General features: G+C 47.0%; 1 protein-coding gene across 9 annotated transcripts in view; it reads right to left on the bottom strand.

Moving 5' to 3' along the window:
• Nucleotides 1–1,255: 1,255 nt before the first annotated feature.
• Nucleotides 1,256–13,857, bottom strand: part of LOC119431025 (TBC1 domain family member 25-like) — a 330,392-nt gene continuing 317,790 nt past the window's right edge. For all 9 annotated transcript variants that reach the window (XM_049657439.1, XM_049657436.1, XM_049657441.1 and 6 more), the window contains 2 exons: nt 6,819–7,303; nt 1,256–6,765 (listed from right to left, as the gene is read on the bottom strand). In XM_049657439.1, coding sequence (XP_049513396.1) covers nt 6,066–6,765; nt 6,819–7,303 — 1,185 coding nt within the window. In that variant the 3' untranslated portion in view covers nt 1,256–6,065. The remainder of the gene's footprint in view (nt 6,766–6,818; nt 7,304–13,857) is intronic.

Below are 13,857 nucleotides of genomic sequence, written 5' to 3' on the forward strand. Positions count from 1 at the left end.
GCAGGAATGAAATGGGAGTGAGATCATCACAGTAGCATTACTACAGAAACAGGATGGGCAGGGTGTTAGGTTACGATAGGGTTGTAGCTTACAAAGGCTAGGTTACTATTTGTCCCCATCCCGATTTAAAGAGGGGGGGGAGGGTCAATACAACCTTATAGTTATTATAAATGGTGAAGGATATGTTCCACCATGGTGGTTGACAGATGGTGCCACCATTCCGCTGCAATGAAATCAATTCGAAATTTTTCGAGTGGCATGTACTCTGGCTTTATTGTGAACTAAATGGGCAAGTAATGGTACTAAACTAAACGTGTTCTGTGCAAAATTTAAGCGGAAAGCTATTTTGCTGGAAGAGTCGCTCCTATTGATTTGAGCACTGAGACGCGTCATCACAGTGACAACAGATGCTGGCGCCAAAGAGTGGGACAACAAAAACAGCAGATGTGGGAAAACATCCAATGCGCTGTGGGAATGAATGTTATGCGAATAGCTGGCCATCTAGCCTTGTCTGGGGCACTACCATGTGTTACCAGATGGCACAACACGAGCATGTAAGGCGAGCAGTTATGTGAGTAAGGAGACTGTTTTGTGACAACAGGACAAGAGCATGACAGTGACTAAATAATGTCGATGGCATGATACTTGCTTGGCATGCCACTTTTGTGCTGGCTTTCATCACCTTAGAGCCACGTCGGAAACGCTATTCCAGTCAACGACCGATTTTTCCGGATGCCCGATTTTTCTAACATGCCCACCACGCACCCCATGGAGTCAACGTGCAAGAACGCCTGAAATTTTGAACGCAAGAAGCCTTCACCGTCCGATTTTCAGGATCTTACCATGACTGCAGGTCCGAAATGGCATTAATCGCAGCCACTAAAGGCACCATTTCGACAATCTCACCGCTTCGAACCGGTGATCCCGCACGTAGAACCACTGGTAGCAGTAGCCAACACCGCGGGAACACTAGGCATAGCTGCTTCGACGTTCGTTATTAAGCTTCTCGCCGTTCGATGCCGTGTTTTTCTTGAAGGAATTCACCACCTTCGGCAATGGTGCCGACTCCGCCTTTGTAATCCTCACCATTGGCTTCGAAGCTCAGAAAGCACGGCGCGTTGCACAAAGGATCTCTGCCAGGGGGGGGGGGAAGCAAGCACTTTGCATAATATGCCATAATATGCAATTTCCTTGCTTTAGCCAGAGGAATCCAACAGCAAATAAAATGCCTAATAATTACAATAATGACACCAAGGATGATGACGATGTTTATTTCTTCAGCATTTTACTCAAAGGAATTTAAGAGTGAATGAATAAATACAAGACATTGATAGAGTGTTTTCGTTAATCATAAAAATTCGACCGCAAGTCACCTCCTGAATTGTAATGACAATGTGAACAGGGCGCTTAAGGTGCATGTTGGACTGGTGGGGCTGGACGGGTAGGGGGGGGGGGGTTACAACGCCCGAACCCCCCCCCCCTCCCCGTCGGTGCACCACTGAAGTCAGCTTTGCCTCAATGCAGCAGTGTAACACGGCGAAACACACGACAAAGTATTGCAGTGAAGCATACCAAGAGTGGGAAAGGACATATTTGTCACGGGTCACAGTATGTATTCCTTAATTATACACGTGTGCACCCGCTGTTTCCTGTCACAATACGAGCACCGATATGCCTAATGAGTGTACTGGCAGGCTTTCAGAGCTTTTTCGGACGTGCCTGTGGCGGTTTGAGCCATTAGGGGCAGTAAAAGGCATGCATTCATTTTTTCGGACGTTTTCGCGGCCCTTAGGGAGTTCGAAAAATCTGTATAATACTTTATAAGTATGCAACGTTATGCAGACGTCAATCCAGCAAAGTGGTAACGTTTATTCACTCTATGTTTGTTGCCTTATGGATAGAGCATATGGTTATGAAGTACCCTAGTTCAAATCCCACCCCTGGACACTTCACAGAAGAGGCCCCAAATGAAGCGAGACAGTAACCTACCAACTGCTTTGAAAAGGTCAAGAATAGGAATGGTGATGCAGTCAAGCCTCATTACTGGGTTCGGGACCAAAGTGAGCCATCTGTAATAACACATCTTGATAGAACTTATTTAGAGAAGCAATGATAGCACAAAAAAATCAACTTTCAGTCAATCTGAACTGTACTGTTATTCTCGCAGTTATCTTGAAAACATTGAAGGGCAACTTGAAGCACCTCGTGGCTCATGCTGTGATGACAGGTTCCTATTGATGGAATTGGTAATAATGCTTATCTCATTTAAGAATGTACATCCAACCGAAAAGGAGTCCAGAAAGGGAACTTGCTGAAGAAGCTAGTGTGTAATGGAAAAACCCACCTCCATTGACGTTGCATGACTGTTGCAGCAAAACAGACATGGCAATTGTCTCGCAGCCAGTGTGCGCGGGGCATCTGGCTTCTTTAAAGTAAAGTAGGTTGTGTTCATACCGACGATGTCCAGACAAAAATACGTATGTGAGCTTTGTGCATTTCTGCCCAGTCCATACACGAATGAGTTTTCACATAAACAAGCAGTAGGAGCTTGATGTGGGCGAGTTGGTGCAACATACTTGAAAAAATACAGCACAAAAGAGACGAAGACAAAAAGAAGACAGGTACAACGGACGGGCGCTATCTTCCAATTAAATTTTATTTGAAGAAACAAGGTTTATATACATGAAAAACGAATTTTACCACTGGGACATCATGAATGGAATATTAGAGTTACAGAATGGGTGCCAAGAGAATGGAAGTGCAGTCGAGGACGACCGAAAACTAGGTGGGGTGATAAAATGAGGAAACTTCCAGGTAGAAATTGGACTCAGCTAGCGCAAGAAAGGGTAACTGGTATGTCCTGCAGTGGACATAAAAATAGGGTGGTGCTGATGATGATGTTATGAGCTCTCTATTGCATCAGAAAGGCAATCTCTTTGTTGGCAAGAGCAGCTAATGAACAGACCTCCGTTCTTGCAATCTCTTCTAGCTTATCTCCGGAATGTGCCAAAAAATTGGCGTGATTAGGGTGTGGACGGCATTTGTGATGTTTACAATGTTCAGCCAAATGACTTCCTGCATTGTTTTTTATGACCTAGTTGTGCTCTCGTGCCCTTTCATTGTAACAATGCCCCTATTTGCCCAATATGTACTTGGTTGCAGCTTAGGGGGATTTCATCGACGACATTTCTTGTGCATTGTGTGTATTGCGCTACATGTTTCTTAGACCAAGATTCTGGTTTTGCTTTGGTCACCATAGGGCATATCTTGGTCACTTTACATGGCGCACTAAAGACAAGTTTAACCTTCTTTGTGCAACCTTCTTCAGGTTGTAGGACACCCTGTCCCAATATCGGATCATATGTACCCTCCCTTACCTGTTTGATCTTTTGAAGAAGCTTATCCCAGACGCTAGAAAATAAATAAGACAGGACACCAGCTTGGCTCAGCCTTGTAACCTGGTTGTGAAAGCTGCTTTCTACTTTGTGAATAGTCGTCATTACAACTCCTCTTTTTACAAATTTGGAGTAGGCACTGTCATACGATATCAACTGCTTGTTCAATCTTGACTGTTATTCCCAACACACATGCGTGTTCATTAATGTGAGCTTCAAATCCAAGAAACGAATGCAAGTGTCACTTGGTTGCTCACACGTAAAGTTCAGAGATGCCACCGTGTTTCTAAAAGTGTTAATTACCGTTTCTACTGTGTCACCTAGCCTTGACTGTGGTACCTCGTTAACGACCACCAGGTAGTCGTCGACAACGACCGATCCAGAATGCTATTTACACATTGTCAAAGGTGCTAAGAAAATATCTGATAGGATTGGAGTGAGCGACGATCAAATGCCAATACCCTTGTGCTGTACATACTGCTGGTTTTCGTAAGTAATGACGGTGGATTGAAGGTAAAAGTTCAGAAGTTCCAGAAACTGGTCACTATTCACTCCAGTTACACAAGTGAACCTAAATTCACCAAAGTATTTTATCTTATTCCTAATGGCATGGAGTACTCATTCCTGAGGAATTGCATAATATAAGCCTTCCACATCCAGTGAAAATGCATAAACACCACTCCAGGTCCCTTCTAAAGTCTGCACAGCTTCAGTTGAGCTCCACACAAGGAAAGGGTCATCTAAAGGCCATTGGCATAAATGGTGCTTGAGGTATTGCCCTACTTGCATCTGCCAAGTCTTCTTCTTGGAGACTATTGCCCCTAAAGGAGAAAAAAAAAATTTCCAGAACGCCCACCTCAGCCTTGCTGTGCAGACTTTAGAAGAAGGGACAAGGAGTGGTATGTGCGCGTTTTCAGTGAACGACTTATATTATGCAGTTCCTCATGAAGAAGAACTCCGTGCCATTAAAGATAGAAGGCTTTGGTGAATTGAGGTTCAGTTGTGTAACTGGAGTGAATAGTGACTGGTTTCTACAACTTTAGACCTTGTACCTTCAATCCACCGTCGTTAGTTACGAAAACCAGCAGTATACGTAAACTTCCCGCAAACGAAAGGGTATTTACATTGGATCGGCGCTCACTCCTATTCTATTGGATATCTTTCTTAGCACCTTTGACAAATGGGTAAATAGCATTCTGGATCAGTTGTGTGCTCCTATCGTACTTAGGTATGTAGACGACTACCTGGTGGTCATTAACGAGGTATCACAGTCAAGGATAATTGACAGTAGAAATGGAAATTAACACCTTTAGAAATGCATCAGAGGCTCTAAACTTCACATGTGAGTGGCCAAGTGACAACTGCATTCGTTTCTTGGATTTGAAGCTCACGTTAATGAACACACATGTGTGTTGGGAATACCAGTCAAGGTTGAACAAGCAGTTGATATCGTATGACAGTGCCTACTCCAAATTTGTAATGACGAGTCTAAAGGAAGCACTAAATAAATCTTGTGCTCACAAAGTAGAAAGCAGCTTTAACAACCAGGTTACAAGACTTAGCCAAGTCGGTCTCCCGTTTTATTTAGTTTCTAGCGTCTGCGATAAGCTTCTACAAAAGATCAAACAGGTCAGGAAGCGAATTAACAAAAAAATCCAGATGATAGCAGGAGGGTACACGCGATCCAATATTAGCACAGGGTCCACAACCTCAACAAGGTTGCACAATGGCACGTTAATCTTGTATTTAGTGTGTCATCAAAATTGGCCATGATATGCCCTATGGAAACCAAAGCAAAACCGGAACCTTGCTCTAAGAAACATGCAGCACAATGCATGCACAAGAAATGTCTGTGAAATCCCTCTAAGCTGCAACCAGGTATATATATTGGGCAAACAGGGCGTTGTTACAATTAAAGGGCATGAGAGCACAACTGGGCCGTAAATAACAATGCTGGAGGTCATTTGGCTGAACATTGTAAACATCACAAATGCCGTCCACACCTTAATCACACCAAGTCTCTGGCACGTTCCGGAGATAGACCAGAAAGGGAGATACTAGAAGCTTTTTACATTGCGAGGGCCGAGGGCATATGCATCAGTTGCCCATCAGTGGCACCTGTCGACACAGAGATTGCCTTTCTATTGCAACAGACAGTTCATGACGTCACGGTCGCAACAGAGAGGCAATCTCTTTGTCGACAGGTGCCTGGTGCCCAGTGCAGGACGACGTCCTGCGCTGGGCCGTCGAGGTGATGGGGCTTTACCACGAGTAGATGTCTCTGTCGCCGCCCACCCCCGCAGATCCTGCAGGGTTTTAATCCTGACAAATAAAGTTGTTCATTCATTCATTCATGACGTCACGGTGGTGCAATTCGTTCTTCATGTATATAAACCTTGTTTCTTCAAATAAAATTTATTTGGAAGTTAGCGCCTGTCCACTGTACCTGTCTTCTTGTCGTCCTCATCTCTTTCACACTGTTTCTTTTTTCTTCAAGCCTGCAAAAATTTACATAATTCGAGTTCTTAGCGAAGGCAATACTGTAATTGCGCACTCAGTATCACAGATCATCATGTCATGGCTGCGCCCGACGTATCATCACCGGTTCAAGAGTGAGTCAGGGTGCATTGGCAGCCCTGCACTGGCATGGATAGTCTCACAACGGTGAAATCACACATGCTCGTCCCAACCGAGGCGCAGGTACTCAGCGTACAGAGCCCTCGTCTGATGCAGTACTTTCTGCAGGTGGTGTCGACGCACCATTTTATCAAAGTGCATGGCCAGCTCGTTGTAGTCCATGCCATTGCGCATGATCACATCACGATGCTGCATAAGCAGTGTCAGGCACAAGAACATCATAAAGGGGTTGCCGCCGCCAAGCTCTTGCGGCCGCGGCAATGTCTTCGGCTTAGCGGTCCACGGCACAACACCCGAGGAGTCGTCAGTCGAAGCCTCACGAGATGACGCGCCCTCAGACACGTAGCCCTCACTAGTATTGTTCGACGGCTTGTCGTCGGAGTCGGAGCCACCGCCGTTGCACCAGCCACCGTCCAGGTCACGCTCGTATGCCTCGTCTTCATCATCGCTGCTCGGCCCTCCGCGCAATACAGGTGAGCTCTGGCGACGAATGGCACGCACTTTGCTGTACGGGTTGGCGGATACTACGCGTGGCGGCGGCGGGCCCTCACCGTCTAGCTGGTAGGGCCGCTCGAATAATGGCAACTCGCCCTCCGGAGGCAACGGCGGCAGGGAGCTCCACAGCACCTCAAGCATGCGAAGCGCATCGTCGAAGGCGAACTCGCGCTTCAGCTCCAACAACAGCCAACGGTAGCAGAAGAGCAGGTCCTGGGCACCGTGTTCCTCGAGGTACCTGCGCAAAACGTGTGGTGAGCAGCAAGAACAACAAAACGGTACTCTACACACCTGAAGAACACTGGGTCAAAGTGCTCGACGAGGTCGGACAAATGCTGGAACTTGAGCGTCATTGCCTCTCCGTCCAAGTTGAAGTTGGGTGCTAGGCGCCGCATGAGCGCACAGAAGCACACGTACGCATGTGGCTCGTCACGCATCACCACCAACAAAGGGGAGGCCAAGTCACTCATGCCTTGGCAGTACGAGAGTGCCGGGTGGTTGAGGGCAAAAGTGGTGAGCAAGTTGAAGAGCGAGACCACGTTGGTGTTGTCGTCCCCACCCGCGAAGAACGGGTTTGTGCGGTCGGTGCGTAGTACGTCTTTGCGCACCATGTTTGTCACCAGTTGGATGTCACCGCTGTAGTCCGGCTTGTCCAGCAGCGCCTTCCATGCAGTGCGCAGCTGCACGTATTGGTCACTCTTGCGGCGCATGTACGCTAGCCGTTCTCGGCCTGTTAGCCCGTCTGGGTACACGTTCAAGATGTGCTTCCACACTACCTGCAGGAACCAAAAACATACGCATAAGTAAATCGTCTGGGCTTGAGTTCATTTGGAAACAGCTTTTAATGTGTTAGCACTCTTTGGGTATGTCACGCACTTTCTGGGGGCTAGCTACCTGTGTATGTTTGTATCTAACCGTTTTCCCGCCTATCTAGATCACTGCTGTGGTCAAATATTTAGCGAATCAGGCTGCTGTGCTGAGGTTCGAAACCTACCAACTTGGCTCACTGAGCATGCTGCTCTTCAACGAACCCCTTCATGCCGACACTGTAGATGCGGATAGGCATTGCTGTTCGAATTGCTTCTATGCTGACTTGGAGTTTGTGCTGGCCTGCAATGAACCTCTTCGATTACAACTTGGGTCACTGGGTAGTAGGTGTGTGCTGCTCTTCAATGACGCCAACTTGGGTAAATGGGAATGTGCTGCTTTACAATGATGAAAAAGATCCTTTAAATTTCTTCGATGCTGAGCCCATGTCACAAGGGTTCCTCAAGGACCGCAATCTGATGCATTAGCAGGCTGTGCCACAGATACACTGGGTAAGTGCCGCTTTCAATGAATACCATGATAGCACAGGGTATGTGTCGCTCTTCATTGAGCCTCTCGCCACCGTGGGTCACCGAGTGTGTGGGAAGCGTTTGCAGGCACCATACTTCTTTATCTCGGAGGCCATCCACAGACTTCTCGCCAGTGCTGCTGGCGAGAAGTCGAGAGAAAAGAAAGCGAGAGAAAAGCTCGGTTGCCGCATAACGTGTTTCTAAGCTTCGCACGCACCGCAATGCATTTCGGAGGCGGTGCTAGATGGTGCTGAGTGTTTTTAGGGAAGCACGCACGAGGAGTCGTGCTGCATTACACGCCTCATACATAACCCTTTTCAACGGTGGCAATACATTGTGTCGCTACATTGATTCAACGCCAACGCATTCCCGTAGACAGTCACGGTGAGATGGGTTCTGCCGCAATTTTTTATACGAGGGCGAGGACTGTGACATGGCTTCGTGGCACTGCATCCTGTACTAGCATTTCCAGAACCCACAGGCAATCGACGAACAATGCTGTGTCGCCTTAAAGCTAAGCTTTCTTTGCTAGATCCCAGTCGTGGCCTCGTGGTTGAGTGTCCTCTGCCCTCGGCTGCGAGAGGTTGCAGGTTCAAAACCATGTTGCCGCCAGTTGCCCACTGGTTATCTAAATTGGCACAGGTGTCCTCCGACCCGACACTCGGCATTCTTTAAGGCCCAACCGCATGCACGCGATATTCAAGCAATAGCGACAAGCGACGCGACAGGCACACCCTGTCGCGCTGTCGTGTCGCGGCGTGGAGCAACCACATGAACGCGACATCGCGAAAAAGAGTAGCGACGGATTTACATTGTTGTGCGAATAAATGTTATCTTGCGCGCGTAAAGAAATCTAAATTTTATCAAAAGGTCAATGTTTTATCTAGACCTATAGCTAAAATATGCTATCATCCCCAGTGAAAATCCGTCCCATGCATCCCCAGTGGAACTCCGTCCCATGCCGCCAGCGTAAGGTGCCGTGGCGCCATCTGTTGAATAAAACTTAAAACACTTTCTCGGCTCTCGGTGGCATCTCAGGCCTAACAGCGTCAAAACAAAACAACCGATCTCAATAATAACGACAAGAGAGCGCCGATACTTAGTCTTCATCTAGCGATGAGGTGAAGCGATGGCTGATTGTACTATTTATTTTTTGCTGTCACAGCAGAGAGCAAGTTGCAAGAGCGAATTCAGATCGAAGCGGGCAGACTGATTGCTGCCATGTTGTTGTGCAATCGTTGTCCCCAGCGGATGTCGTCGCGCTGACTTCCGGGCGACAAGCGATATTTTCTGGCTGGCCAGAAACCGGCGACGCGACCAGCGACAGCGACGGATAGCCCTCCGCGACGGCAAAACCGGTCGCTCGTCGCTTGTCGCTGTCGCTCGAAAATCGCGTGCATGCGGTTGGGCCTTTAGGGGTGCATCGGCCTGGGAAAGGAGCCCACACTATGCAAATCCTGTCGACCCCTGTGGGCACAACAAAATTCTGAAAGAAAGGGGGGGGGGGGGGGGGGGGCATTTCCCATGTGGGAAATTGCTACCTATTAGGAAGGGATGGTTGGGGTGAAATGCTCCATTCTCCCGTAATGATTGAGCATCTGGAATTGTGCCTATTTTACTCGTAGCTATCCAAAGGGAGCTCTAGTCTGCCTCCACAGCCACAGTGCATGCTCTACAACAAGGCAGCCTATAATTGAACAAGGGGAACCGGGAAATCTCTATAGAGCCCCCTTTTGAGATGAGAACCCATATAAACAACCAAGCGCTGACGCTCTTTCCTGTCCTGATCGTTTATTTTTTTCGTCCTTGGTTGCGTCTAAACACTACGCTAGATCGTGGTACGTCTCTACTCATTTGAAAACCGATGGGTTTCCAGTAGCACCGGGATTCAAACCTAGTATCTCTCGCAATTATGAGTTTTTAAAAATTTGTTTACTTCAATACCTACATTCGCCCGAAGGCGTAATAGTAGGGGGGTTTGAAATACAAGAATAAGAGCAAACAAATGTGCATAAATATAAGAAAAAGTGAACAAGTGCACTGAATTAACAAAGTTGTGCAATACAAAAGGATGCATATAGCAGGAAAACTACATATAGCAGTATACCAACATCAACAAAATTAGCAACAATAAATAATACCAAACCAGCAACACCAACATAGCTTTATACATTCAACACATGTTGGCTCACAACTTCGATGAAACGTTCTTTGAGGACCATGTTCATGGCGTCCCATGGAAGGCGATTCCAACACTTGATAGAAAACAGAAAAAAAGAATTCATGAAAAGAGATGTGCGTGTGGTTATTTGTTTTATCTTAAATGGATGGTCACAGCGACTATATATGCTGGAGTTCTAAATAAGTACCCCTGTTTACAGCTGTACGATTAAGGTAGATGTCGCGTAGGAAAGTAATGCGGGCAAGCTTCCGCTGCGTTGAAAGATTAGGCCAGCTGAGCGAGTGTTTTATTTCAGTTATACTGCTAGGAAAGATCCATTTTCAGTCACGAAACGAGCAGCCCGATTCTGAAGCGCTTCTAAGCGGTCAATAAGGTTTTGGGTATGTGGGTCCCATACAATGGAGGTTGATGCTCTACCACTGCACCACCGTTACAGTTATCAACATTGCGCTTGCTCAGTGTCGTCTGCATCCTTTCTTTGTGCCCTTGTTTCACAGTAGCTTACTGCAGTCATTCAGTACCTACCTACTAGCCCCAACCTCAGCTCTTCGTTCTGCCTGCTGTCCACTGTCTTGCATGATTGGCTGGTACCGGACATAGTGCGAACCAGCACCAGATATAGTGAGAACCAAGGTGGCCAGGAGTGGCAGATGATGTATGTAGGCGTGGATGTGAGCTTCAACACAAACACGCTGTGGTCGTTCTGCAGTCATCATTTCATTGCCTTCATTCCATTATCACCATTATGAAGTCGCCATACTGTCATCGCAATCATGCCATTGTTATCAGGCCATCGTGGTCATTCCAGCCTCGTCCTCCAATTACCATCATGCAAGCATTGTAGTTGCAGCACTGTCATCCCATTATCCATTATCACACCATTGCTATCATTCTTTTTTCATTCTGTTGCCGTCATACAGTAATCATCATGCCATCGTTGCTGCCATACTGTCGCGAATTTCTACATTTCTATTGGCTAATTTCACGTCCTATGAGTGTTACTGCTGTATATCCAGCATGGTGATGTTGAGATGATCGTGAAGCTACCAGAAATTGTATAGCTGAGAAACAGCCAAGTTCTTTACATTGCAGTTCTCCTGCAGATGTATTTTATTTCGTATGGAGTGAAGCAATAACATTATGCCAATACTGAAGAAATCTTGGGAACATGAGTGCACCTGCATTAAACACTTAAATGCATAAAATTGTAAATGTAATGCAAGTGCAGCAGCTTGTCGCTTCCTTAATTAGAGCCTTGAGGGGATCTTGTCACAAAGAATAAAGTGGTCACGCATACAGCCCAGTAAAGTGCGAAAAAATCTTAATTGTGTTTAATGCCTTAATTGTGTTTTTGCTTGCACTGCACTCAGAAGAGTAACATTCAGCTCGCTGTTTATTTATTTACCCTCAAGTACACAAAGCTTTACAGAGGGGAGTGGAGTACGCAAACATAATAACACACACAAAAAATGACATCAAATGTATAAACAGGAAGAAGGGTAAAAAAGAAGGACACCGACCACTGAATGAATACAAGAAAAGACGTTTCAGCTCCCCTGACGGGAGCCTTGTTCACAATTAAATCAAGGACGTGCGATACAATGTTTATATGAAGTTAAAATATGAGGTAATCAGCGCGTGTAGATGGGGGGGAGGGTTCCGTCATTCCGGTTGAGGGTGCTATCTGTCATTTGGATTAGGAGGGATTCCAAGTCAAATTTCTTTCCTTTTCTAATATCATGGCACAAACAACCGTATAGAAGATGAAATTCCGGCAGAAATATGTAAATTAAAAATAATAGCAGACTCAGAATGGAGCCTTCTGGGACTCCTGACTTAACATCTGCATATTCGGAGCATTTTCCATTCAGTATTACACTTTGCCCTCTTCGGGAAAGGTAACATTCAATCCATTTAAAAACAGTCACATCAATGTTTTCTTGGGGTATTTAGCTTAACAGTAAAAGTGAATGCGATACCGTGTCAAACAAAGGCTTTCCGAAAATCCAGGAACACACCGTCTACCTGTCCTCCTGCATCTACGCTCGATATTATGTCATGATAAAACTCAACTAGTTGCATTGTGCAAGATAGTCCCCTATGAAAGCCATGCTGCTCGGTAATTAGTACCTTATGCTCAATTAAATGATTTGTTATTTCTTTATACAGTAAAACCTCGGTGATACGAATCTCACGGGGTTGCGAGAAATATTCGTATCACCCGAAATTCGTATCATCAAAACATACACAATACTATAAGATATGTTCAAGTATTTTACACGGGATAGACCTAAGTGATATTGGCCTATAGTTACCAACATAATTTTGGACCCACCTTTATGTATCGAAACAACAAGGGGAATTTTCCAGTCGTGGTAAAATACCTGTCGATAGAGATTTTTCAAAAATTAAATAAAGGTACATAGAAATTGGCCCCGCGCAACGTTTTGAATACACGTGGGGAAATTCCACCCGGAGCACTAGATTTACTCTCATCAATATCCTTCAATAGTTTTTCAATTACATTAACACTACGCTCAACAGGAAGCATAGGTGAAATATTCATTATAGGTGGATGAGTATGACAGGTGTAGTTGGGTAAGAATACCGAATGAGAAAGCACTTTATTTGCACCCGTCAGAGATGATCGGGGTGAGACGCAGCTTCACCGTCTACCTCCCCCCTAGACGTCGGCTTGACAGGTGACTTGCTTTTGGGCTTGTCCTTCCTGGCTATAGAGGGAGGATTCCCATGACTCTTGGTTCCCATCTAGACCGTTTAGCACTGGGCAAGCCCAGAGCAAGGGCCGCTATGCCTTCACAGTTTTTGCATCAGGATGGCATTTGTGTAGGATATGGGGAGGTACCCATATGGGATATAGATATGGGGAGGTGCCGAGCTTGCGCCCCGAGCACGCGCTGTGCTTCTTTATTTTTGTCTTTCTTTACAGCCGGTGCCTTAGTGCCACCTGAGAGCGCCGACCAAAGCGCCCCGCATTGCGGCGTCAGTGGGCGCCCAGGTTCCACCCAGACAGCACGTTGAAAAGACAAGCCAGTTGAATCGCGATTGAAGAGTGTCCGTAGCCAGTCCGAGTTGTGAACTTGAAGGCATCCGGTTGCCACCACTACTCAGGCGGGCGGCACTGGGAGCTCCGCAACGGTCGAGGGACTCGCAGAACGGACACTGCTGGGAGTGGCGCGTCCAGCTGACGATATAATGATTGGCCCTTGCTTCTTGAAGGAGGAACAGAGAGGCCTGTGAGGCGAATGGTACGCCGGCAGTACCCGTGCGAGCATTGTCGGCAGCGTATTACGTACCGCACCGTTGCGTGGCGTGTAGGGTGCACGCACGAGCGATGGAGTTGAAGTGCTGCACGGGCCATGACGCATGCATTGCGCGGGGATGTTGTGCTGTGTTGTGATCAATGATCCGGCGACAATGATCCGACGCAGCTGGCGATGATGTGCATCGTGAGGAAGCCACTGGCCGGCAAGGCAAAGTAGGTTCAGGGGCCACAGGAGCGTCCGGTGGTTCGGTGAGGACGCCTGACGTGGGATGTAGTGGGGGTCGCAGAAGGTCATGACCCGTGTCCGTGGTAGCCGGCAGAGTCGGAGGCAGTGGGATCAGCGCAGTACCTGAGCTCGCGCGCCGCCTCGGAGACCGGCTCAGCAGACTGCATGGACGGGTCGGGTTTCGTTGTTGCAGGAGCGATGTCGTTGGCGCCAGACCCGATGGCATGCGGCACAGGAGCCGGTGTAGGGTCGGTGATGGCACCACTGTCACCTGCCATCGTTGGTGGTGAGAAAGGCGA

Source organism: Dermacentor silvarum, chromosome 10 (assembly GCF_013339745.2).
Source record: "Dermacentor silvarum isolate Dsil-2018 chromosome 10, BIME_Dsil_1.4, whole genome shotgun sequence".
Taxonomy (NCBI): domain Eukaryota; kingdom Metazoa; phylum Arthropoda; class Arachnida; order Ixodida; family Ixodidae; genus Dermacentor; species Dermacentor silvarum.